The sequence below is a fragment of the Aedes albopictus genome, chromosome 1 (assembly GCF_035046485.1).
Source record: "Aedes albopictus strain Foshan chromosome 1, AalbF5, whole genome shotgun sequence".
In the NCBI taxonomy this organism is placed as follows: Eukaryota; Metazoa; Arthropoda; class Insecta; order Diptera; family Culicidae; genus Aedes; species Aedes albopictus.
In genome coordinates, this window is record NC_085136.1 from 12,922,618 (window position 1) to 12,949,484 (window position 26,867).

Below are 26,867 nucleotides of genomic sequence, written 5' to 3' on the forward strand. Positions count from 1 at the left end.
AAGCAACCATGGTTAAGTGATTTCTCTCTCTTTCTGTTTCTCATACTCTGGTTTGGTCTATCCTCATTTTATGATGGAGTGCAGCACGCAGTGTAGCTACCTACCTCTTTTGATAGCAATTATTTCGGAAAACTTTTCAGCAAATGAAAGTGTGTTTGCTTATTCGAATGGGTTTGATTAGCGGTGTTCAGCAATAGGAATCTTTCGATAATGGAAGCTTATGAATTAATTAATAGCAGGCGGAAAGAAATTTGCATAGACAATCAAAATTTTGAATATCTGGAATGGAGTAGTGCTTAAAATGATATAAAATAGATCACTAGTCTCTGCCCAGCAACTCCTATCCCTACCTCTGTGAGGCACCGGCCGGGGTGTGAGCAACCTTAGGAAGATCAGATAACCAACCCCGGTAGGAACTTTGATCGTAGGCTGACAAGGAAGGGGAGGTTTGCTTCTGCAAACCTGATCGTCTGTTCTCCAGGAGGAGCGTAGCACCTTTTTCCAACATATCTTTCTTTATCGTTATATCTGGAGATCACCACATATGACGAAATCGCAAATTGATCAAGTTTTTATTAATGGATGATACTTAAAACTAAAGCGAGCGAAAACACGAGGAGCCAAAGCCGTAGCCCGTCAGCGCTATTCGGCTCTCGAGAAGGAAGTGAAACGCTCATGTAGACGGGACGAAAGAACGTGGGCGGACTCCCTAGCCGACGAAGGCGAGAAAGCCGCAAACACCGGCGAAATCCGTCTCCTCTACGATGTCTCACGTCGCCTTAGTGAGACCAAGATGAATGCTACGATGCATGTGAAAGACACGTCTGGACAGTTGAAACGCTGGTTCGAGCACTTTGGAAATTTTTTTCAAGTGTCGGTCACGCCACCAACACCTCAGCATGATCCGCCAAGGGTTCGACGCATTACCCGTGTCAACACCGAAGCTCCATCCGTAGCATGAAATCGAACAGGGTCCAAGGGTCGATCGCATATCAGCTGAGATGCTCAAAGCTAACCCCGTAGTATCCGCATAACTACCCGATCAGAAAGGCATAACAAAATTATAACCGATTCAGTTATTTATTTCAAAGATTTTTCATAACAGAATGAGTTATAAAAATCGCCGGTTAGGTGTTAAAATAACAAAAATTATAACTAAAATTGCTCTAGTCATAACATAATTATAACTGACCTTGATACAATTATAACAAGATTATAACAAAATGAGATATAAAAAAATAATCAAATTATATCACATGTTGTTATAAACCAGATATAAATATATTGGGTAAAAATTAATTAGTGTAAAAATTAACTCATTTTTGGGTAATCAATTTTTAGAGAGACATTTTATTTTTAGTAAAAAGTTATTGGCATCAAAAAACTTCTCCACATAGTATACATAAAAACCCAGGGATTCGAACCTAGGACGGCTAGAACCTAGAACAGGAGCTCGTCGTTTTTACCAGTGAGGCCATCGCAACACTTGAAGTGAGGGGCGATATAAACTGAAATGGTTCTTCATATTGGTAGCTCCTCTATAAATAGACTCGCTGATCCAACATACCGGAGAGGGAAAGTATGACGTCACCATACCCAGTTATGACGTCACCATGCACGATACTACAGCCCATTTAGTCCCTCAGCTTCGATGTCGTTTGCTCTCGTTGTGCACTAGAGCCAGCGTTCACTACTTCGGAGCTGGAGCCCACATCGCTGTACCTACGCGAATGGACGTCACACGAAACTGTTATTAATACAGTTGATAGCAATTATATCTTCGTGTTATTAACTGAGTTGAACAGATAGCTAATGACTTTCAAATAGTGAAAAGTGTGGAACTAAGCACTAGTTGTGCTGGCGTTTATTTAAATTTTAAAGCGTTTTTTGGCATGTTTTATTTCATTATTATTAATTAATGATACTGCTTCTGCAAAGTTGTTCAGTAGTATTATGGCGCTTAAGTGGTGAATGTATCGGTAGGAATATCCACCGCAGAATCTTGCAGGAATATTCCCTTGGAGGAATTTATGAATGAATTTTTAAGAGGATAGAAAAAAGCATTTCCGTAATGAGTCGTTGGTGTAATTGTCGATAAAATTTGTAAAGAAACCTTTTGATAAATACTTCAAGTAATTTGTTTTCGAACACAGAGCGTTCAGGAAATCCAAAGGGATATCAAAACACTTCGTTTCGCTGTTGAACTGAATATTTTATTAACTCTAACAAAACAATTACACTTCATTTGCTAGTACATACACACTTAATTTGGAATACCGTGTTCGGTAAATTTTTGACGAAAATAGAACAGCTGCATACAGCTATATTGCATTGTTTACCTTTTGTACCAGGTTTTGACAGTTGGTGTACTGAGCCTCAGTAAAATCGATTACCGAAGCTACCGAAACAGTTCTGCTGTTCTATTTTCGTCAAAAAAGTGCTGAACAGGCAATTTAGGATTGAGTGTGTAACGATTTCGGTCGGCAGATATGCATACACCGATTATCTATGCGAAAAAAGCTGTAGTTAATTGTAGTGATATTCACAACAGAGACTGAGTTGTCAAATACTAAGAAATTTCGAAGAAATTGGAATTGGAATGAAAAGTTTAACTTTAAAACTAGAACTTAATTAATTACTGAGATTTTTCAGAATTTCTGCTGGATTTTCCCTGATGAAGAATCCTTTAAGGAATTTGTGATGCATAGGCTGAAGTAATTTGCTAAGAATGTCTTAAAGAATCTCCCTTTTGGATTCTCTGAAGAAATTCTCAAGGGAGGAAATGTATGCTGAATTCTAAACTTAAGTTAAACCTTGCGGAGAATCCCTATCACGAATGATCTGTATACTGTACAATTGAAATCATATTAGTAGTTTAAGTTGAGAGCTCTAACAGATCAAAGGCGACGTGATCTGGTCGGTGAAATATAATTGGTGAATTGAAATGTGTTTTCGTGTTCTATGATCGTTCTTGGTTCGTAGGAGTGGTTTCCTTGAGATCTCAACATGTATATGAAATAATCTTCCAACAAATCCTTGGGGCAAAGTTCTTTGAAGAATTGAAAGAGGAGGTCATGGGAAAAGTCATGGAGGAATTGGTGAAGAATTCCTTAGAGGATTACCCGGAAGAATACTTGGAGGAATTTCTTATGGATTTTTTTGCAGAAATTCCTGGAGGAAGCCTTTGAAAATTATTGGAAAAAATCTCTAGAGGAATTCCTTGGAGGAATTACCGTAGAAATCTTTAGAGTATTCCCAGAAATCCATAATAAACATTCAACCTGTAAGACATGTACAAAATCCTCTGAACAAATGTAAACGACGCGGTTCAATTACATATAACACAGCCAAGGACTTCTCGACAACTTTGCTGATGAGTAATGATCCGAACTTCCCAGGACAGCAGAATAATGAGATTTAACAAATCAAATTGCTCGTAGTAGTGAAATTGTGCATACAATTTTACACCATTCGAGAATTTCAAGAATCATGAACAACTTTGCAGAACATACGAACTGTGCAGGTGATCTGAAGCATGTTAAGAACCATTTAAAATTACCCAATATCATCACGTATTGGTGGTGTTGCTTTTCTCATTTTCCACCTTCCAAAGTCACAATGTACAAATTTGATGAAGACATGAGCTTTTTTGGTAGTTCATATAATAAAGGATATATACAATTGTGTGTTTTCTAAACACAATGGCGCCATACAGCGGTTTATTTACACACTAAACACTACCAAAAAAATATTGATTAGTTACACATTGCATGTAAAAATTATTACTGAGTTTGTTATAATGTTGATGTAATGATGATCAAATCACATATTCATTTATTGTAACTGACTTTGTTAGAACCTTGAAATAATACAAACTAGTTTTCGTACCGGTTCCTACAAATATATCTAAATATAACAAACCTTGATATAGATATCAACCGTTGATATAATTATGTTATGTTTTTGTTATGCCTTTCTGATCGGGTACTGCATCAATTATTCTGCAACATATGGGAAACCGCGACATTTCCGGCCGACTGGATGCAAGGCGTCCCAGTAAAGGTACCCAAAAAGGGTGGACTGACTGTATGTGATAATAGGCGGGGCATCATGTTACTGTGTATCGTTCTAAAAGTCCTCTGCGAAGTGATCCTTATCTGGATATAGGAGAGATTGACGCAACTCTCCGACGGCAGCAAGTAGAATTCCGTGCCGGATGATCCTGTGTAGACCATATTGTCACGCTCCGTATCATCCTGAAAAAAAATCAATGAATTCCAAGAGTCTCTCTATCTGGTGTTCATTGATTACGAAAAAGTTTTCGACCGTCTCAATTACGGAAACATGTGGGAAGCCTTTAGGCGCAAGGGTCTCCCTGAGAAAATCATCGGCCTCATTGAAGCACATTGCAGGGCATTTTCGTGCAGAGTACTGCACAACGATGTCTTGTCCGATCCCATCCGGGTCATTGCTGGAGTTAGGCAAGGATGTATACTATCACCGCTACTGTTCCTCATTGTAATCGACGAGATCCTGGCTGGTACGTTTGACCGTGAACCAAATCGTGGATTGCTTTGGCAGCCCATTACCATGGAGCACCTAAATGACTTCAAATTGGCTGATGACGTTGCTCTCCTAACTCAACGGCGCTCTGATGTGCAGATCAAGCATGATGATCTTGCCAATCGCTCCTCAGCGGCAGGTCTTACCATCAACGTCAACAAGACCAAATCGTTGGACCGTGTTCAACCCTTCCAGCTTTACGGTTGCTGGGCAATCAGAGGAGAATGTTGAAAGCTTCCAATATCTTGGTAGCCAAATGGCGGCCGATGGCGGCACCAAGATCGACATAGGTGCACGGATCAAGAAGGCGAGAGCTGATTTTGCGAGTTTAAGAAATGTATAGAAAAACAACCAGATCAGTCGATGTACCAAAATCCGAATTTTTAACTCGAACGTGAAATCTGTGCTGCTATACGCCGCCAGTGAAAACTGGTGTGTATCAGCGGAGAACACGCAACGGCTGCAGGTCTTCATCAATAGATGCCTGCGATATATAATCCGTGCATGGTGGCCTCACAATTGGATCTCCAACCTGAAGCTCCATCGTCGATGTCATAAAAAGCCGATAGCGACAATAATTCGGGAGTGACAGTGAAGGTGGTTCGGCCACACTCTACGCAGGAGCGGAAATGAAATCTGCAAACAAGCGTTAGACTGGAACCCAGCAGGACATCGAAGCAGAAATTTGATCTGACCACAGGTCAAGGCGTTGACTGGCAATCGCCCAGGATGGAAATCTTTCAATTCGGCCCTCTGCACCGTGGGTGCCAGAGTTAAGTAAGTACTTAAAAATTTCCGTCATCAACAATGTACAATACCGGCGACCGCCATGGTAAAACCTAGTGCGATTGAGGCAACCGGATGTCGCCTCAACATACGCGCAGAATCTCTAAGCAGCGTTGCCAAACAAGGGCGAGCTCGAGGTGGCCCCTACAGTCATCAATGACGCAGCCGAGAGCACCATCGGGTACGTGGAACGGAATCGACGGAACGAATGATTCGACGAAAGGTGCAGAACGGTTATGGAGGAGAAGAACGCAGCGTGGGCGGTAATGCTGCAGCAAGGGACCCGACAGAACGTGGAACCACTGGCGTAGCCACGGGGGGTTTTAGGGTTAACCCCCCCCCCCCCCCCCAGAGCCAAAATTTGTGGAACAAATTTTCAGTATAATGCGCTTTGCGACAAATAATTTTTTCGGCTGCGCCGCTATTTTCAATCAACGAATACAAATGCTTATTGTTTTTTTTTAAAGACACGGACAACGTCTTCAGCTTTCGGCTGTACAGACTGTTTTAAACTTAACATTAGACAACGGACAACGGAGCATGCACCAGTGGAAACGGGGAAGAAACTATTGTCACGAAAAGTTTCAACGCCCGAAGCGGGAATTGAACCCTCACCCCATAGCATGGTGCGATTATAAGCTTGGTGACCCTAACCACACGGCTACGAGGCTTCAAAACAAAACTGTTAACAAAATGTAAGTATCAATTCAAAAAATGAATAATTGATCGTTGAAAACCCCTCCCAGAGACAATTTCTGGCTACGCCACTGCGTGGAACGTTACAAACAGAAGCGGAAACATCAGATCCGCCTCTTTTGGGTGAAAAAGCGCCGTCTGAAAGAAGCGGAGTGCGAAGAAATGGAGCTGCTGTGTCGTTCCCAAGAAACATGGAAGTTCTACTAGAAGCTCAACGCATCCCGCAATGTCATCATGCCTGTTGAATATGGCCGTAGATCAATTAAGAAAAACATTTGTTGAAGGTTTCGATAACGAATGGATATTTTTTAAATTATATTGTACTTAGGTATTAAATATATTGACATATCCATTCTTGCAGACTTCAGTGCAGTCGTGGCAAACTTCCAAAGCTCTTACCGCGTCAGCAAACTCTCCATCTGGATACTTCAATTTTCATAATTCCCGCTTCCAAGCCTCTCGATGGCGAACTCTCCATAGGACTCGAACTTCAGTGTTCACAGTAGATTTACAGCAGGCCCATAACCTGTTGGATATGGCAGTATCAGTACATATATCGATTAAGGTAAAATGGTAAAACGTCTGCTATGGTTTAAGGTTCTGAAAACGAACCAGTTGAAATGTGCAGGGATAAAGATGGGCATCATCATGGTAAGGTGATCGTAGTGTGCCATGGAGAAAACCGATGGCGTAAATTTCTGCTCGTGTCAAACCGTCATAAAAACCGAAAAAATGTGCGTTTTCGTGAAATTAATGCGCGATCTGTGTGATTTCCGGAGTGTTTATGTTTTTTTCTGTATCCGGGAAAAGACCCCCTATTTGCTCCCTATTGTTTTAGGTCTTTTTGGCCTGCTAAACACGACGGGAATCAACCTTGGAATCAACTGATTTCCATTCATCTCGGATTTTATCTCGGACGAGTACCAACAACGTACGATCATTCGGCGAATTGCAGATTCTCCCGAGGATGGGTAACATCGTACCCGAAACCGGCCGACAACAATAGTTATTTAGAGTAAGGTGGGGCAAAAGTTCGACCTTTGTTGTAAATTCAACTTTTTTCAAGAAATCGAAACAGATAAAAATAAATGAATACCGTGTGGTGATTCTACCATCCATGTGCTAGAATTTTGCTGAACAATGTTACGCCAAATGTCTTTTTAATTTTGAGTTACAACACTTCTTGTATGTGTGTGTTTTATTCGAACGCTTGCCCCACCACTTGGGCAAAAGTTCGAATCTAGTGTTTCTGGAATTTCGCTAACCGTAGCACACTATTTTGACACTTTGGTAATAGTAATACCTGAAACCACTTAATATTAGATGTTAGAACTGGAATACACTTGAAAATTTGATTTGGATTTTACCCAAATCAGGGTTAAATTTACTACACCAAAAATTAGTAGTTTTCCGCCAAATTCAGATAAAACAACTTTTTTTCAACTTTAATCGAATTTTCTCACTAATTCCATCACTCTTAGAGATAATATGTACATTTTGTAGAATTTTAGGTTTCTACCTAAAGTTGCCACATGACTCGAACTTTTTCCCCACAATTCGAACTTTTGCCCCACTATGCGTAAAATACGATTTCCAAATCTTTTTTGCAAAAAGTTATACATGCTAGAGCATCTTCAAAATATACCTAGTTACGCCCCAAAATAAAATATCGAATTCGATTTCATAAAAATTTCAATCCATGCGTTGGAAGGGCCATCGCATGTTACAATTTTTTGATCAAAAACCAACATTTTGTCATAACTTCTCGAAATATTGATCAATTTTCATAATTTTTGGAGTGAAAGACTCTTTTTCAAAAAGTGTTCCAACAACCTTGACATCCGAAAGAAATAATTTGAATTGAGCTCAAAAACTTCAAAAGAAACTCTTGCCCCACTCGAACTTTTGCGCCACTTTACTCTATGTGACGAGTTGCAAAAAGTTGATTTTTTTCAGCTCGAGTCGTACATAGTCGTACATACGAAGAGTGCTGAAATAATCGAGTTTTGCAACGAGCTCCATACAAAATTTTATGCAATGATTTTTTCATAATGCAACTCATTTGAGTTGCATAATGTTCATAATGCAACTCAAATGAGTTGCATTATGAACATTATGCAACTATTTTTCATTATGCAACTCATTTCAGTTGCATAATGAACCGGTACGAAAAAGTAGGTCATTACGATACTGAAATAAGTAGTATTAAACGGAAATTATGATACTGAATTGCGTAAAGGTAATTTTAGCCCTTTGGCGATTGTAAGAACGATAGATGTTATGGCTTGTCTCACGTCGCGTCTTGCGAATGGTCTTTCGTTAGCCAAATAAGCAAATAAGTGTCTGATTCTTGAGTTTTCTAAATGTATAGGTATAATGAATTCTAGACCATTCCCCATCCAAAAAAACAACTTCTTGATATTAACCGGGCGTCGGTGAGTCACTGGTCTCTCGATAAATAGATGTTATCCCCTGGGGATAGTAAGTAGACTGTCAACTGGGATCAAATTTCGCCTACCCTCTAAACTGGTTTAGAAGCAGTAGAAAGACGTAACTGCCAAAAACAAAGAAAATTTTTATTATCGTTTGAAAAATTGATTTTGATAGTGTTGCGTACAGTTTCAGTACGCTTGCTGCTGAGTGGAACTGGGAACCCAGAAGCAATAGGGGAGTGCATGAGCGACGGCGCGGAGGTCGACAGTGGTGATAATTTTACAACTCGGCAGTGTCGTTTGGTTCGTCAACGCGCAAGGGCACGGCGGTTAGGAGATACGTCTGCCCCGAGAACGAATACCACATTGTAAGATTAGATAATTATGTGAAAATGTAATAATAATCAAATAAACATATTTGTAGTATTGAAGCTGCTTGGAGTAAGAAGCTGCTGTCGATGGGTGGTTTTAGTTCTGCGGAAAAGCGTCCCTAACAGATAGGTATCGTTTTATCATGTTTAAAGCAAATCAGTATGTGATGCAAACATAAAGGATAATATGCAACATATGAGATTAAAGAAAATCATTCCAAAAAAATAAGCGTTCTGTTTATACCATTTATTGTCGATTGAAAATTATGTATCCTGGGTGATTATTTTGCTTGAATGTGAGAATAATTGAACACTATGACTCGAGAAATTTCTATAATTATCGAAAACACTGATTATAAGCATCAAAATGAAGGGAAATAATTGATGTTTGTGCTACTATTGATGTATATAAATAATTAAACAAAAGATGTTTACAAACAAGAACTAACAGTAGATGGCGCGCAGGTGGGCATGTTTGAGTGGGCGTAGAGGGTAGGATCATAAACCCCTAGTCATCCTATCCTTACTATTTCTTATCACCTTAGACGATACGTACAAATACGTGAATGAACCCAAAGTGGAAACTCTCATCATAACGTATCGTGTTCAGAGATGCGGTCAAACCAACGGAGGTAGACGGTAGAACTTCACCAATCGTCGCTAAATCGGTTTGAAAATGACAACCTACTTTCCCGGTGAACGATGGATTCTTATATTTGGCAACCCAACCTACCCGGTTAGAAGAAAATAACAAAAGATCAAATTTTGCCATTAAAAATTAATAGCTAAATTGCAAAATTTAGTATTGATTTGTTGGGAATAAGAGCTAAAATAACAAAAATAATAACTGAATTTGTACCGGAAAATAACTCAATAATAACTAATTTTATCATTACAAGAACAAACCAAGGATACACTATTTTGAAATGTAAAATAATTGAACTGATTCAGCTTGATTATCGAGCTATTGAGAACAAAGTAAGTACGAAATAAGTTATTTCAGAAAAAAATTATCATAATCGTAAATTTTAATCTTATGATTGGGGAAAAATTGTGTTTTGAGTTCAGAAATGTTTTTTCCTTGAATTAATTATTATTGCGTTATTTTCCGGTACAAAGTCAGTTATTATTTTTGTTTTTTAAGCTCTTGTTCTCAAAAAACAATAACAAGTTTTGCCATTTAGCTATTCATTTTTAATGGCAATATTTGATCATCTCATGTTATTCTCTCTGACAAAATGCAAAAATACCAAATAACCCATCAATAATAGAATAAGTTATGATAGCAAAATATGCCATTGAAATGTTATTTTGCTTTGGATGTTCAGAAGAACTTATTTTGTCATGATTGTATATTTTGCGATTATTCAGTTATTTATTGTTATTCAATGATAACTCAGAAACAACACATTATGCAATGATACCTTTTTTGTTCTTAGTGAGTTATTTAGTTTTAATCATGAATAACACAAGAATGGTAAAATGAGATATGATGGCAAAATTTGTTATTATTTTGTCTTTGGTATGTTCTTTGCCTCTACCCGGATAACCGTTGCTGTCACCTTCTCTTTCCTCTTTGTTTTGGATCTGGCTACCAAATCAAAAACAATATCTATGACGTTCAACAAGTTAAACATTAAAAGGGATTGTTCAGACTTTGAAACCATTATTCAGTCCAGCGTTTATATTTGCATTAGTCGCATTTGGTTGCAAATTCTAGAAGTTCCTTGAAATTTGCACCGATGTAACGGCACTGGTAATCCGGAATTGCGACCTCTAAGCGAAACAAAAAGTAAGTTCACCTTAATAAAAGCGTCAGCAAATTCGCTGGTTGCAACGCTCGTTGGCAGAGTGGTGCTTCTCCAGAAGAAAAAACTGCTTCATTTTCAAGAATTCCTCAAGGATTCACCAGAAGTTCCGTCAAGAAATTATGCTGAATTCAAGGATTTCTCCAGTAGCTTCAGAGTTTCCTCCATGATTTTCTTCTCGGATTCCTCCAGAAATTTCTGCATATTTCTTCAGAAGTTTCCTTCAAGGATTCCTCTAAAAGCTCCGTCAACGGTTTCTCCTGGAGTTCATTAAGAAATTCCTCCAGAAAGTTCCCAGCTTCCTCTGGGATTCCCTCCAGATATAGATTCATGAAGTTCATCAAACATTTCTTCATGCCTTCATCACCCAAGGAGTTCCTTCAAACACTCCTCTAGAAGTTCTGTTTGAGGTTTCTCCTGGCGTTAATTCAAGGATTCTGAAGTTCCTTCTGATATTCCTCCAGGAATTGCTTCTTGAATTTCTTTAGGAATTCCAAGAGGGATTTATTCTGATATTTTTTCATTGTTTCCTCCAGGAATTTCTTTAGGGATTCCTTAAGATTTTTTCAGGGATTTCGCAGGAATTTTTTCAACGATTCCTACAGGAATTTTATCTGAGATTCTTCCAGTACTTTCTTTAAGGATTTATCCAGGAATTTTAGAATTCCTTAAGTGATCTCTCCTGGTGGAATTCCTTGAGTAATTTCTCCGGGAATTTCCTCAGGGATTTCTTCAGGACAAAAAAAAACAATCTATTGTATTTGCAATGCGCAGAAACAAACTCCGACGCATACGGAAACGTCTTTCGAACTACATATCCGTATCAATGCAATTTATGGCACAATATCATCGTACAGCTGCACAGCTTCCTTTTCCGTAAATTGCACTGATTCCGAGTTTTCCAGAGCATGTGCCAGCGCAGAATGATCATTTGCTTAAGACGCTCTCAGCTGAGAAGCAGGCTTTATCTCAGTTGAGACGTTATGTCAAGAAGAAGAGCAAGTCTTGAGAAATTCATTTTCAACGGTCAAGATATTTCGTACTACCGAAAACGATATTGACATTTAGTAACGGATAATACGTAATGCTTTAGATAGGTTCGTTCAGGTAAGCCCAATTATGTTTCTTTTTGTTTCAGTGAGTGTTCAATGGCGCTTAAGCCAAGGCTTGTGGTTCAGGACACATGGCCTAAATGTCAGTGCCCCATCATTGAAGCAAAATGGCCCATGGAGTGACACACAATCTTTAAGCTACGTCACTCCCAATGTTTCAACACATCTACATGATCTACACAATTACACATGAACAAAATCTAAATTTATCGCATCACTCGCTAATTTTCTTCTTCTTTATGGCTCTACGTTCCATCAGGAGCTTGGCCTGTCTCTCCTCAACCTTAATGTTCTTCGAGCTTTTCCACAGTTATTAACAGAAGGGCTTTCTTTGCCTTCCTTTGCATGAATTTGTATATTGTGAGTCAAGTACATTACAATACACTATACCCAGAGAAGTTGGGAATCGAACCCGCCATCTCCGGATTGGCGAGCCAAAGCCTTATCAACAAGGCTAACTAGAGACCCATCACTTTCTGATAGTAAATCCCAAATCATCCCTTTTCAAATATCCAACTGCTTCACACCTATGGAGGCGTCGCACGGTGGGACGAATGGCCAAAAACGTGAACTTTTTTCAGCAGCGTCTTTAAACGTGATTTTATCGGCATGGTGTCTTCGGATGAAAATTTTATAAAAATAAGGCGCGTCCAATGGCGTTAAGCTTTAGTTCGCAACTTTGCCACAGGCGGCGCTGTTAAATCCAACTTTTTTGTTTGACGTTTTTTCGATATGGTGTTTTTGGCAAAGCTGTAGATATGCTCAACACAAATATCTTTGCCGAAGACAGTAACCCTCTATCTCTACATTGTTTCTAGATATAAACGTATTTTATGTATGAATCCCCCAAAAATCGTTTTATTCTTATATTTTGAAAACACGCAGTGTTAGAAATTTGCAAGGTTCTACAAAGTTATGTAAAATGTCAAAATAAACAACTTTGTAGAAGTGAATAGGGTTCTAAAATGTCAATAGGGCTAGTTATGGCTATTTTTGAGTAAAAAATAGCCGTTTTACAAGGCTCAATAACTGGGAGTGGTCAACATTCTCACTGTGCACGCTTCAGAGGCTCTCTTTAACGGTACAATAACGGCGCCGGCCACGTCCTTGCAGTCATGTTGGGAGAGGGAAGGAATGTTAGTTGCAACGGAAATTGTTGCTTGTCGACTGTGGAACTTAAGCTGGGATATCACGTTTCCCTGGTTAGTTGCAACTTTTGTTGTGAAAGACAGCGTCTACGAATGATTGACGTCAAATAAATAAATAAATTACCGCTGCGACTCCACCAAAAGCTGCAGGATGGAATGTTTGTTAGTCAGGAAGGTATCGTTGGGTCTGGATTCACTTGGATAAGTAATATGACCTTTTGAAGTTGAATCATGACATGCAGACTGCATCGCTATTGCTCGCTTCACGCGCAAAGCGAGCAATCGACCTCCCGCGTTCGGTAGTTGTGTGGCAAAGTTGCGAACTAAAGTTTAACGCTATTGGACGCGCCCTATTTTTATAAAATTTTCGTCCGAAGACACTATGCCGATAAAATCACGTTTAAAGACGCTACTGAAAAAAGTTCACGTTCTTGGCCATTCGTCTCACCGTGCGTCGGTGAGTTGATGGCCTCTCGTGAAGTAGGTGTCATATCACCACATCCTTTCCTATCCTTGTAACGGAGAAGACGAGTGTTTCAAAGGATGTTTTCAAGCCTTTTCTACTTCATCCTCCGATTGGATAGTTATTCTTTCGAAAGTAGCTTTACCTAAGTAATTGGAATAATAGTATTGCATTGCAGGGTTATCCATTGATGTTGCAATAGAAGTTTATGTATTAGCACATGTTAAGAATTCAATAAGGAACGAAACCAAAGTTGGCTTTGTTTTCAAATTTTCAAACCGTAAGCTCTGGTTCTCTCAAGAGATCTTGAGTTGCAAGTTTCACTTTTGTGTGTGAATTTAACTTGCACTTGATCATCTTGATCTATGGGATGATATTCATGCTCTTTTATCCAATTTAATTCACCTTTCCCGCGGTGCCTATGCGTGAATTATCAATAACGGCACCCGAGAACTGTAAATCTAATCTACTAATCTGATATGATCATAGGTTACAAAATAACTACATAGTGCTCGATCAAATTTCGTAACATATGTTTTAATAATTAGTCTAAGACACACCTCCTCGTCTAGCGCATAAGCATCCATCAGACTTCATTCATTCATCCATCCACCACTGAATACCGAGTGCTAGGTATAGGTGCACGTCCGATCGCTGGCTACTGCTGGCGTTGTAACGGAACCCCCAGAGTGGTGGCCTTGTCCAGTGGGCTGGTCCATTTGATGGGTCAATCCGCAGTTTTCTCGTTTGTTTTGCTCCCCCTAATGGTCCAATTTCGGGATGAGGCCCGTGTAAAAACCGTTTCCATTCAGACCTCCATCGATCGGTCGACTACAAATGCGTCAGTGACGTGCCGTCGTCTTTGGGGATTCTGGCCGGAGCAGTTGCCGAGGCCGAGCATTCTGTATTCCCCCAAATTTGCTGGCCTAATCAGCTAATGATCCAGAAATCAGTCGGCGCTCGAATGCACCGCTTTCCGCAGTTTACTACGCATCAGCTTCGGTGTCTGGTGGAGCACCCGGAGCGCCAGCTGGGTATTTTGGCACTTGGCCACAGACCTGCCTACTTCCGACCGATCGAGGATCTGACAAATCATTAGCTCTATCTCTATAATTATCGATCGGTTTCTCGTTCTATGCCGGAAAAACCTATATAACGACCATCGGTAGCCATGGGGCGCTTCAGTAGAGCGCGAGTCTGGGTCCGGAAGCATTGATATGAACTCTCGTCGGTGTGTGCCATACAGGAAAAATGGGAAAAGCGCGTGTTGGATGGTTTAAATATTGGAAAGCTAATTGCTGCATTGTGTTGCTGGTGCTACTGATATATTCCGTGGCTGTGGTGAAATCGAGAAAGCATTATTTGGCGTTAGATGATGTTGAATACGAAGACAATTATGTGGATGAGGGTACTCTGCAAGAAATTAAGAACGCTGTGCACGTTGCTTCTGATCGAACGTCTCTACAAGGTGGAACTTATACGTACTCGTATGCAGTTACCGATTACGATGATGAACACAGTTTGGAGCGAAAACCCGTCGTCAAGGAGAGGTGTGTATTTAAAGTGATACTACAGTGGATAGACAAAATGATAAGGATAAAAAAAAATCATTTTTGAAAAAATAAATTCAATAAGCTGTAACTCTCTTTACAGTTTCTAGAAAATTTGAAGTTTTTACTGATAGTTAATCAACTAGTTTTCCATCAATTGTCCAAATTTGGGCAAGATTGGTTATTCTACATGAACCTACTAGAATGAGTCAAATAAAGGCAAAATTATGCGATTGTCATTTTTAAACTGCTTTTTCTCTGGATTCAATGAACCGAATGTTAGGAATTTTTGTGCATTTATGACTATAATAATGAACTTCGGGATATGTTTGAAATAACTTGAAATTGGTTATGATAAAACAATTTAATTTATTTTAAGAAGATTAAAAAAGTTTGTCTATTTTTCACATGAATCTCATTACATTTTCTAGTGATTTTGGATTGTTTTGTTACTGATGTTCTGAACGTGTTTATATTCATGTCAATTAGAGGCAGTCGAAGTGAACTATAATCACCATCTTGAAATCTGGCACGATGTTGACATTTTTGCTTATTTTTGGTTGTATTGGGAAAATGACCTAACCGATCATAGCAGGCTGTGCGCGCGAGCGGCTGCATTTTTAGACTGTCACGCGTTTTCTTCGTTCCGCGTTGTTTTGAAGAAGGTTGGCCGAATCATAAAACGGCTGGTGGTGCTATCATTACACCAACAAAGCTAGCCATGAAAATGTTTGACATTTCTCAGGTCATTTTGACAGACCACACATATGCACGAAAAAGACGGATCATATATTCTACTTTATCGATCTTGTTGTCGTCCTTTTCATGCTTATGTTACATCTGTCAAAATTACCTGAGACTTGAAATAAAGAATAGGGCACTTGCTGGCTTTGTTTATTGTGCCCAATAGGCCCTTTGATTTTGCTGGTGACGCTTTGAACCGAGAATCACATTACGAAACGTTTCACAGCAAAATAAAATGGGTCTGTTGGGCTAAACAAAGCCAGCAATTGCCCTATGGGTTCCGCAAGTTTTAGCTCGGAAAGTGCTTGTAAATTGATCTTCGGTGTTCAACATATTTCTCTTACCTGAGGATTAAGCGAATCACGTAGTGTTGAGTAGGATAACTCGACATTGTTATGAGTGTTTGTCTTATTCCCATCGGGATGCCGGAATTCGTCTTTATTTTCGCAGGATTTCTGTGTAATTTTTGGATTTTTGCTGCTAGACCGAAGACCGGAAGACGCAAATGGAAGTCAACAACTTCATCTTGAGAGCTCCGGATTTCGTGTAATTTGGTGATTTTGTTCCTGTATACCGTTTTGGTACCTAAACGTTGACCGAACGTATCCTTTGGACTTATCTTAACACAGTGAAAAGAAGACAAAATAGGACAAAAATAAGCAACAAAGAAGGCGCGGCGATTACTCTTTGTTCCAGCCGGTACAGCTAATGACATGATCTCGAAAATTTTTGTTGGAGACAAAACGGAAGCTGAATTTGTTGCGAGTAATTTTGTTATGACTGATGTTGTTAATTTTGGTTCAATCACCACTCGCATGCACGTGATTCCGTCGATCCCGTTATCGCACGATTAGATGCGCGCGTGAGAATGTACGGGAAAATGGAAGGTTCGCTCACATTTTCATCGATAGTTCATTGTTGCGATCAATCGATCAATGCACACCCAAATATTTGAATGTTTTGAAAAGCTTACCCGACTAGAAAAATCTATCAAGTTTATAACACATTGTGTTATGATGTTATAACAAATTTCTATAACTTATTATGTTATAAACTAGGTGCAGGATGATGTTTAAATAACTAAAATTGTAACAAAAAGTACACCGGTCTAATCAAAATAATAACCTATTTTGTTATGATCTGATCAATATTATAACAAAATATGATATAAGTTTTAGCTTCAAGAAAACTAGTTCCTATCATATTTTGATACAATTACAGGTATACCTCGATTTAGTGGACCCTCGATTATATAGACCCTCGATTTTATGTACTTCGATTTTATGTACATTTTACCTCGATTTTATGTACATTTTTTTATTGGTAATTTTTTTAATATTCAATCAGTTTAAAACTTGCAGTTTGTATCATGAAGGCTTATGATGCAAGGGTTTTCAGCCTTTTGACACGCGGAGCACTTCATATCAATAAATTGTTTTATGAAGCACCCATATTAGTGCCAAAGCATACCTCACAAAATACTTTGTTCTATATATTTACCGTAATCTCATACTTCCCTTTCTGACTTCATTTTTTTTTATAAATATCCCTAGCGGAATATAAAGGGTGATTTTCTGGCTATATTTTTTTTGCAATTTCTCATCGTATTAGGCTGTTTTACCTCACGCAAATCTGTCTGGAAAAGGCCTACTTTCCCACACCAAATTAGCAGTGCTGTAATGGTTCATTACAGCACTGATTTGCATTGCGTAATGAACTATTACAGCACTGTTTTCAGTTTTGATCAACTTGCTACGCAGGTTTGCCTCGTTGGATAAATGTGCGACTCGTGCTGTAAAAATCTTCATTCTGCACCTTGTTGCGTAAACTACTATTACAGCAATGACAACATTTTTGGCGGATGCATGCAAACTGCTCATTCGCCAGACTGTCCTTCAAAGTTTTTTTACAAACTTTTTTCAACATTTTTTATAACTTCCTCACCGAGAATTGTATTATACTCCTGGTGTTTTTGGTAGATGCCTGCTGATTGAATTCCAAAATTTGTAGCAAATTCTATAAAAAGGTCATTGTAATGCTTCAACTGATTTCTGACAAGATGTGTGATAGATTATTTCTAGTGTTGTCATGGTAGAATCAGATCTAGTTAGTCACGATTCTCTGACTTCAGCGTCCCTTCACCTGTACATTACCAACGATGAATTCCTGGAGAAATCTTTGAAGTAACCGCTTGAGCAATTCTTGAAGGAACTGCTGGAGCAAGTTCTAAAAGAATCAATGGAACAACTTTTAAGATATCCCTTATCTTCCAGCCTTTCCATAGCAATCCTCTGTGGAGATCTGCAAAATCTGTAGAAAAATTTCTGAAGTAATCCTTGGAGCAATTTCTAGAAACGAAATGTCTTTAAGCAATATCTAAAGGAATGTGAATAAATTTGGGAGTCCTTAACAATAATAATATCTTGTAGAACTTCTAAAGCAATCCTTGGAGACAGTTCTTTCGAAAGCTTCTGAGAATATTTTGAAGAAGTTTTTAGTCTCTGATTCTCAATGTATCCGTGAATCATATTTTAAAAAAAAGTTCATGGAACATTTTTGAGAAACTTCTAGGGAGGTTTTCTAGATAAATGCTTCGAAAAAATTCTGAAGGAATCTCTATTAATGAAATCCCAAAAACCGTAGATGAATTTCTATAACAATCTATCAAAGATTGTTTGAACCCGTGCAACATTTTTGTAGCTATCCGTGCAAACATTTCTAAAGGAATTCTTGGAGAAATTTCTAAATAATATTCTAAAATCTAGTCTCTAGAGGAATCCCTAGAAGATTCTGTGAAAAAAATTCTGACTGAATTTCTTTCAGATTTAGTGCATGATTTTTTGAAGTAAATCTATGAGCAGTTTCCAAAGAATTTTCCAGGAACTCGTGAAAGATTTTAAACGATTTTCCACGGTCCATGAAAGAGTTATCGAAAAACCTGTGAAGTTTTTCTTAAAATAATTGAGAAATTTGTAAAGAAATCTCAGGAGTAAAATCTGTAGATATTTTTAAAGAAATTCTTAGTCATTTATAACAAAAGTCATTCTAATATTCTATAACAAAAGTCATGAGAGATTTTCTGAAGAAAACCCCGGAGTAGTGCAAAAATTCTCTAATGGATCTCACATTTTTTAAAGAGTCTACAGGATTTTTTTCTGATAGGAATTCCGATTCATAAAAATCCCTGGAGCAATTTCTAAAGCAATCCCCGGAGAATGTTTTGAAATTTATCCTTGGGAGATCGCTTGAAAGAATGCTTAAAAGAATTTCCGAAGGATTTTTCGGAATAAAATCTAAAAAAGTCTCGTTAACAAAGGTAAATCTCAGAAGGATTTTCTTAAGAATTCCCTGGAGGAATTCCGACAAAAAATCATACATAACTCATTCTGAAGCTTCTGGAGAAATCACTAGTGACTAGGGAATTTCTATATAAATTGGAATTTTTGTGGGAATTTTTGGTGGGATCCTTGGAAGAATTTCCAAAGTTTCTCCAGTTCAAATTTTTGAAAGAACTCTTGAAACATTTACTGAAAAATAGTTTCTGAATGCATTGCTGAAAGTTTTATTGAAGGAATCTCAGAAGAAATTTCTGAACAAATGTCTAAAGATATTTCTGAAGGAATCTCTAAAAGCATTTTTGTAAGAATCCCTAGAGGAATTTCTACTCAAATTCATGAATTTTTGTTTTGGAGAAAAAATTAGAGGAATTTCAGAAGTAAATCATGGAAGATGCTTTGGAAGAATTCTTTGTAAAATTTACCAGAATAGAATGAATATCTAAACAAATCTCTGAAGAAAATGTCCAAATGAATCAATGGAAGATTTTTTCAAAGAATCCGTGAAGGATTTTTGGCCGAATACTTGGACATGTTTCCGAAAACGAAAATACAAAGAAGTTTTACAAGAATTTCAGAAGAAATTTTTGGTTGATCTTCTAAAGAAATCTCCAAAAGCTTATCCGAACGAATGCCTAAAGGAATTTATGAATAAATAACTAGAGAAATTTCTAAAGTAAACCCTGGGCGAATTTCTCAAACAATCTCTGAAATGATTTGTGAAAAATCATGCAACTGGTGGAACTGGTGAAGCAGTTCTTGTCATATTTCGTTAAATAATTCTTTGTGACTCTTCTAAAGGAACACATGGAAGATTTTCCGAAATATTCTGTAACATGATGGTTTGAGGTGGGAAGTTATTCGGAGGCCGAAAATTCTGGATTCACTTTTTATTTAACGCCTCTGAAGTGGCACAAACCTACACTACTCATACAGAAAGATCGTTCGTCAAATACAGCATAACCAGTAACCTTGCTATATCAAGTGCTTGTCACGAATCTCTATATTTCCGAAGGAATCCCTTGGGGAATTTCGGATTGAATCCCTGGAGAATTTATGAAGCTATACGTAATCAAATTCCAGGGTAAATAAATCCTCAGAGACATTTTCAAAGGAATCCCTGAATGCATTTCTGATTTCTTCCATTTTTTTTGGGACGTTTATGCCAATAGCGTCCATATGTTTATTGCTCAAAATATTGGCTTTCAATCAATTTTGGAGACAAAGCTTTCGATCGTAACAAAATAGCGAGATAGTGGTGTATTCGTTATTTAGCGAGAATTACTTATATATGTATGTCAAAAACTCCGAGCCTTTTATCGAAAACTAAATTTCCATGCAGTTTTTATATATGTTTTGGTACATTTTGGTATAAAATTTAAATAAAAATAAAATAAAAAATTTTGCTTCGATTTTATGTAAAATTCGATTTTATAGACATTTCAAAAACTGAAAAGTCCACTAAATCGAGGTATACCTGTATACAAAATGATTTTCTGAATGTCAAGTAATTGAAACTAAATTATTTCACAATGAGTTATGAAACAACATTTATAACATAATATGATATAATTAAGATATAATATTTTTAAACCCCAAAGATATTAAAACTTGATTATATCACAATGAGTTATAAATATCAGGGTTTGTTATAATAATGTTAAATTTTTCTAAGATTCTAACTTCTAGTCGGGTAGACACTCAGCTTCCTAATTATGAGTTCAGAATTAAAATCGGTGATTGCAAACACAGCGAAAATCAGGATTTTATGATAAAATTCAAAATGGTGGCCAACTCTTAAAAAGTGTTTATTATCTTTGTTGATACCGATACAAACGTTGATCATTGACTACTTTTTCAATTGAAAAAAAAAAGCATTTGTACAGTAAAGTGTACAGCAAAATTTTAGTGCAGCTATCATTGTATTATAAAGCAACAATTCAGCATGCATGCTTGTTTGTGCCTTGCGATTGTTAGTTGGGTACCCTGAGAAATTTGTAAAGAATCTGTAACGACTCACTTGAAGTGCAAATTTTCGGTAATACCAATCCGTGTGGTCAAATTATGAAATTCAAATAACTCAACGTACATATGTACAGATGGGTAAATTATTGGTCAAATTGGGAAAAAATCCACAGCTCAGGTGAGATTTGAACTCACGACCCTTATTCGCTAGACAAGTGCTTTACCAACTAAGCTACCGAGCCAATTAATGACCCGGCAACTTAGTTGTCATAAGGTTCAATTCTAATCTCATCGATCTATATCATCTTCCCCTAAACCGCAAATATAACCATCTCTGTTGTACATCTGTACGAAGAGCGAAAGCGATTTGTTTATTGTTTGAAACTGTTTGCCTATCGTACAGGCAACGCTTCCTCAACCACTTGTAGAGGAAGAACAATGCTACCTGGAAGGCGATCAAACGCGTCGTTCGCATTCTATTTGATACGACGGGTAACTACGTAGAGGTAGATGCTCGAAACGACTGGCTCGGTAGCTTAGTTGGTAAAGCACTTGTCTAGCGAATAAGGGTCGTGAGTTCAAATCTCACCTGAGCTGTGGATTTTTTCCCAATTTGACCAATAATTTACCCATCTGTACATATGTACGTTGAGTTATTTGAATTTCATAATTTGACCACACGGATTGGTATTACCGAAAATTTGCACTTCAAGTGAGTCGTTTTCGAGCATCTACCTCTACGTAGTTACCCGTCGTATCAAATAGAATGCGAACGACGCGTTTGATCGCCTTCCAGGTAGCATTGTTCTTCCTCTACAAGTGGTTGAGGAAGCGTTGCCTGTACGATAGGCAAACAGTTTCAAACAATAAACAAATCGCTTTCGCTCTTCGTACAGATGTACAACAGAGATGGTTATATTTGCGGTTTAGGGGAAGATGATATAGATCGATGAGATTAGAATTGAACCTTATGACAACTAAGTTGCCGGGTCATTAATTGGCTCGGTAGCTTAGTTGGTAAAGCACTTGTCTAGCGAATAAGGGTCGTGAGTTCAAATCTCACCTGAGCTGTGGATTTTTTCCCAATTTGACCAATAATTTACCCATCTGTACATATGTACGTTGAGTTATTTGAATTTCATAAAGAATCTGTATTTTTTTTTCAGATTTTAATGTGGCATTTGATATGGAAATTACTTCGACACTATTTTAAAAAATCCCTCAAAAAATCTTTTGTCGTTTATTCTTGTAATCGAATCCCACTCCCGACATACTCACAAAATGTGTGTTCTTCCTTCGGAAGGGAAGTAAAGCGTAGGTCTCGAAATGAACTAGCCCAGGGTTGAAAATCTGGTTGATAAAGACAAAAAATACAAACTTCTCCGGCAATACCCTGAGAAATTTTTTAACGAATTTATGAAGGTTTGTTGAAGAAACCATTGAAGGATTCCTTGAAAGATAACCACATGCATTCTTTAGGGAACTGACGGATTCTCAATTTGTACCTTAAGAGAAATACCTGAGGAATTTTCGTTGAAATTGCAGAACAAATTGTTAGGGAAACTCTTGAAGAAGTTAATAGAAGATTTGATCAAGAAATTGCTGGATGAATTGCTTAAATTGAAGAATGAACTTGTATGTAGGAACAATTAGTCGTGGAATTACTAAAGGATACTCCTGAGGAAACCCTGAAAAGTTTTCGGAGCATTGCAAAAGTTTTTACCGAAAAAGTTCATAAAAATGTAACCGAAAACATTTCCTAATGCAAATTCCTAAAGAAAATTCAGGATAAATCTCTGAAGAACTTGTTGAAAGAACCTCTAAAGCACTTCTACTGGAATTTATAAGAAAAGTTTACTGAAGCACTCCTTGAGATCATTTCAGTAAGCTAACCATTATAATTATTTTCTAAGACATTGCCAGAGAAACTCCTGAAATAATTAACGGATTCCTTACTATAAAAAAAACGAAGGACTTTCTTAAGGAGTTGTCAAATTGATTGATTGATTTGACTTTGAAAATTCCGAGAAAATCTTTAAAAAATAGCCATAGAAGTTCTTGAAAAACTAACCAGAGGAAGATTCTTCTGCAGAAATTGCAGCATCGGAAGATATTCACAAAAAAAAAATGGCGAAGTAGTTTTTGAATAATGTTTTCCTATGTGTATTGCCGAGAAAATTGTCGAAGGAATTGCTTGAAGAGTTTCTGGAGATAATTCAGAAGAAATTCCTAAGCAAATTTTTAGTAGAAATTATCTCAATAAAAAATGCCAAATTCTTGAAAGAATTCCTTAAGAAGTTCCACCGGGAGGGAGTTCCTTCAGAAATTTTCAGGCATTTTTTTATAGGATTATAAAAAAAATCTTTGGGAATTCCTCTGTTAATTTATTTAGCAAGACGCCTTTGAAAATTTTGTTGGGAAATCCCTTAAGACATATTTTTAAGAAATTGATCCGAATCTGGAAAAATATTTTCGGCTAGTTTTTCTGGAATTAATTTGGCCAAGGAAAGATTTACCTAAGATATATGTTCTGAATTTGACAAAGAAATTCCTTAACGCTCCTTGTGCATTGGGGTTATTTTTTACCCAAACCGTGCAATACGCCAGGGATCTGTTCCCAACGTTATTCAATAGGCAGGCTAATAAATTGGCCGAGAATATTTCGTTTACATTTCTGAAGACATTGCATTAGAAATTTCTGAAAGAAACTGTAAACATAATTCTTGAAAAGACTTGCAGAGGAAGAACTGCTTTAGATATTGTATTGCCGATGAAATTTTGAAAAATGTTGTCTGAGGAATTTCTAAATCAATTCCGAAGAAATTCTTTAAAGAATTGCCCGAGGAATTTCCAAAAAAAGACACAAAACTTCTTGAATGAACTCTTTCGGGAAATCCTAAAGGTATTCTGCCGGTTATTCTTTCAGAGCATCAGTTCATGATTTTCCCCAACAATTCATTTTTAATACTTGTCTGGTAATTTCTTCAAGAATTTCAACGAAATTTTCTATTGGAATTTCTCCGACAATTTATTCAGCAGACGCCCTCGAACTGTTTTTTTTTGGGAAATTCCTTCAGACATGAGTAACTTTAGATATTGATTAAAAAACTCTTCTAGAAATTCCTGTGGAAAATGCTCGGTAAGAAGTCATTTGGAAATAATCATAGAAATATTTCGGTAATATACCGACAATCTATATATATAATTTATATAAAAATGGAATGGTGTTTGTACATCACGATTTGTCGTACAAACAAGTCATAGGTCTTTCACTGTTGTTTTCGGACAAGGCACCGACGTGTTCGTATTAAAAAAAAATAAGAATTGGGAAAAGTAACCAGAAAGACAAGAAAAACTGGAAAATCTGAAAACTCATTTCGAGGGGGACTTCTTAATATCATTTTTAGTTATATTGACTAGAAGAGGTTCTGAGAACCATCATAAAACCAAAATGAAAGGTATTAGGTTTTATGATAGTTATCAAAACCTTCTCAAAACTAATTGGTCATCCAAATGTTTCTAGAGTATGAAACCGAACGTTGAAAAACACAATAGGCATACAGTATGACGTTTGTTGGGACAGCGAGTTCTTAATAATTGCTGAATGTATTCTTTGAATCAGATAAATTTCTAAAATCATCACCAAAAGAATTCTTTGTGCATTTGGCAAAATATTTTCTAAAAACTATGCGGGAAGAATGCATCAAAATTACCGAAGAAATTGTCGGAGGAATTCTGAAGGGAATTTTCGAAGGAATTACTTAATATATTTGCCTGAGAATTTTGTTTTGAATTTGCCGAGAACAATTTTTAAGGCATCTTAAGAAACTGCATGAGAAATTACTGAAGAACAAGACTGTGCACAGAATTCTCACTTATGAAAAATTCCGGAGAGACTTCTTTTTTTTTTTATGTCTTTATTTATGAGATTTTCAGCCCGAGGCTGGTTCATCTCAGGAGAGACTTCTTAAAAAATGGAAGCTGTCGTATATTTTTTTAGCAATTTCTAGACAAATTGATTTTTAAAACTTCATTTTGCTACCTTTAATTAACTATGTACAATAAGTTTTTTTTATATTACCTTTTGACAGCTGGCCCTCAACCCGAGTCGCGAAAACGAGCTCAATCAGAAAGAAGAAGAAGACCAGAGGTGTGATTCTACAAATCGCCCTAATATAACCTTTGAATTTCATGAAAATTTGGATTTCGGCCCAAGAAGCCAATTTTTGGAAAACTCCTCATTAAATTGCCAACGTAATTGTTGAAAAAAAAATTGGGAAGAAATTTCCAAAAGGAATTTCTCAAGAGTTCTTCAAAGATTTTTTTTCCAGGAAAACCTGGAGAAACTTTCGGATTAGATTACGCGAGCAATTCCAAGAAAAGCTGATAGATAAACTGGTGTACAATTTCTGAAAGATTTGTTGGACAATGCTTCTGAAAAAAAAAACCAGAAAAATCTTAAGAAAAGAAACAAGAGAAATTTACACGAGAATTTAATAATTTTTTGAAGAATCTTGTCTGAAGATACTGTCTAGAATCTCTAAACAAAATTCTATAAGATTTTTTTTAGATTAATGGATGGAGGAATTCTGGTTAAAAAAATTTAAAAATCAATTCGGGTATGAGTTTTGAGAAAGTAGCACAAGAAATCCAAACAAAATTGCGGAATAAACTTCTGATGACAATTTGTGTTGTGGATGACGAGGTTGATTATCTAGAAAATACGTGCCAAAATTGCGCCTAGAAGTACTTTCATATGAAGGACTTGCGTGTAAATCGCAGACATTTGTGTTAGATAGTCTTGGTTTACAATAACTTTATATAAGTATGCCTTTCGTAGAATACAATTAGCAATGAGAGATACTGACATATAAAATCTCTTCCCAACAGCTACGAGAAACTTCCCAAACACCCTGTAATTTTGAAGCCATACCATCCACCAGCACCCTACAAAAAGAAACATCTCAGCAAGGAAAAGGCCCTTATGCTCATGTTCCTGACGAAAGCCGTGCTGGTGACGATGTTCGCCCTAGGACTGCCAGCCGTCATCGGAATTTACGCGTTGCTCCTGGCAAAGATGATCATGGGCCTCAAAACGATCGCCAGCACCAATGCCTTCACCCTGGGCGTACTGGGAACGAAGTATGTGCTAAAAAAGCAAAACAAGGCCCAGAAGCTACAGCAAGTGGCCAGCTTGCTACCGTTCTACGTTCCTCTGATGCTGTCCTCGCTGCTGTCGGCGGCCAGTCTGATCTCCGGAGCTGCCGGATTGATAGGATCCCTCATCGCTAACAGTACCAATAGTACTACGAACAGCACTACCACCACCACTACAACTACCACAACCACAAGTCGTACAACAACAACTACCCAACAAGGAGGGGAAGAGGGCAAACTCGTGGAGGTCTATCATCTTCCCATGATAGAGGTCGATTGTGAGCCAAATAGCAGGAAAAGGTGCAGGAAGGTCCTCCTGGTGAATGATCATCCGCCACCTTCGCCGACTGAGGGTCGATTTAGCAGTGTGACGAGAAGAGCTACACAGACCGTGAAGGACTTTTGGAAACGAGTGTCAAAAACATTTAAAATTAGTTGATAAAAAATGGCGTTTGTGTTTTTATGAGCTTCGAAAATTTCCGATGAATTTCTGCATCTTCTTTTTCTCTTCTGTTTACCTCGTCGTCGCCCCTTAACAGACATTTGCTTTCTTGCATCAAACACATCGACAAAGCAAAGCCGAACATGAGTCGTAATATCACACTGATGAGTAATTTATGTATCTTTACATATTATCTTACAAATGGCAATCTGCGAACCAGAGCGAACTTATGCCAGTGTAACCCTACTCTCTACAATGAATTGAAGAACTCGCGTGAATGCTTCATCATTTTTTG

The 26,867-nt window shown here is 37.6% G+C and overlaps 1 protein-coding gene and 1 non-coding gene across 2 annotated transcripts; one reads left to right on the forward strand and one right to left on the reverse strand.

Annotated features, from left to right (window-relative positions):
- The first annotated feature begins 14,207 nt into the window (after positions 1 to 14,207).
- LOC115261065 (uncharacterized) lies at positions 14,208 to 26,569 on the forward strand. The gene is made up of 3 exons (XM_062851635.1): positions 14,208 to 14,918; positions 21,806 to 21,829; positions 25,871 to 26,569. Exons 1-3 carry the CDS (start codon positions 14,631 to 14,633, stop codon positions 26,567 to 26,569), a joined length of 1,011 nt encoding a protein of 336 aa, XP_062707619.1. The 5' UTR covers positions 14,208 to 14,630.
- On the reverse strand, positions 21,144 to 21,215 carry Trnaa-agc (transfer RNA alanine (anticodon AGC)). Its single transcript has one exon. It is a non-coding gene; the product is annotated as a tRNA-Ala (tRNA).
- Positions 26,570 to 26,867: the final 298 nt, after the last annotated feature.

Coding starts and splice junctions, on each gene's coding strand:
- LOC115261065 (XM_062851635.1), top strand. CDS start 14,631: ATGGGAAAAGCGCGTGTTGGATGGTTTAAATATTGGAAAGCTAATTGC. Junction 14,919..21,805: donor GTTTGGAGCGAAAACCCGTC/GTCAAGGAGAGG, acceptor TGGTTGAGGAAG/CGTTGCCTGTACGATAGGCA. Junction 21,830..25,870: donor GCCTGTACGATAGGCAAACA/GTTTCAAACAAT, acceptor AACAGCTACGAG/AAACTTCCCAAACACCCTGT.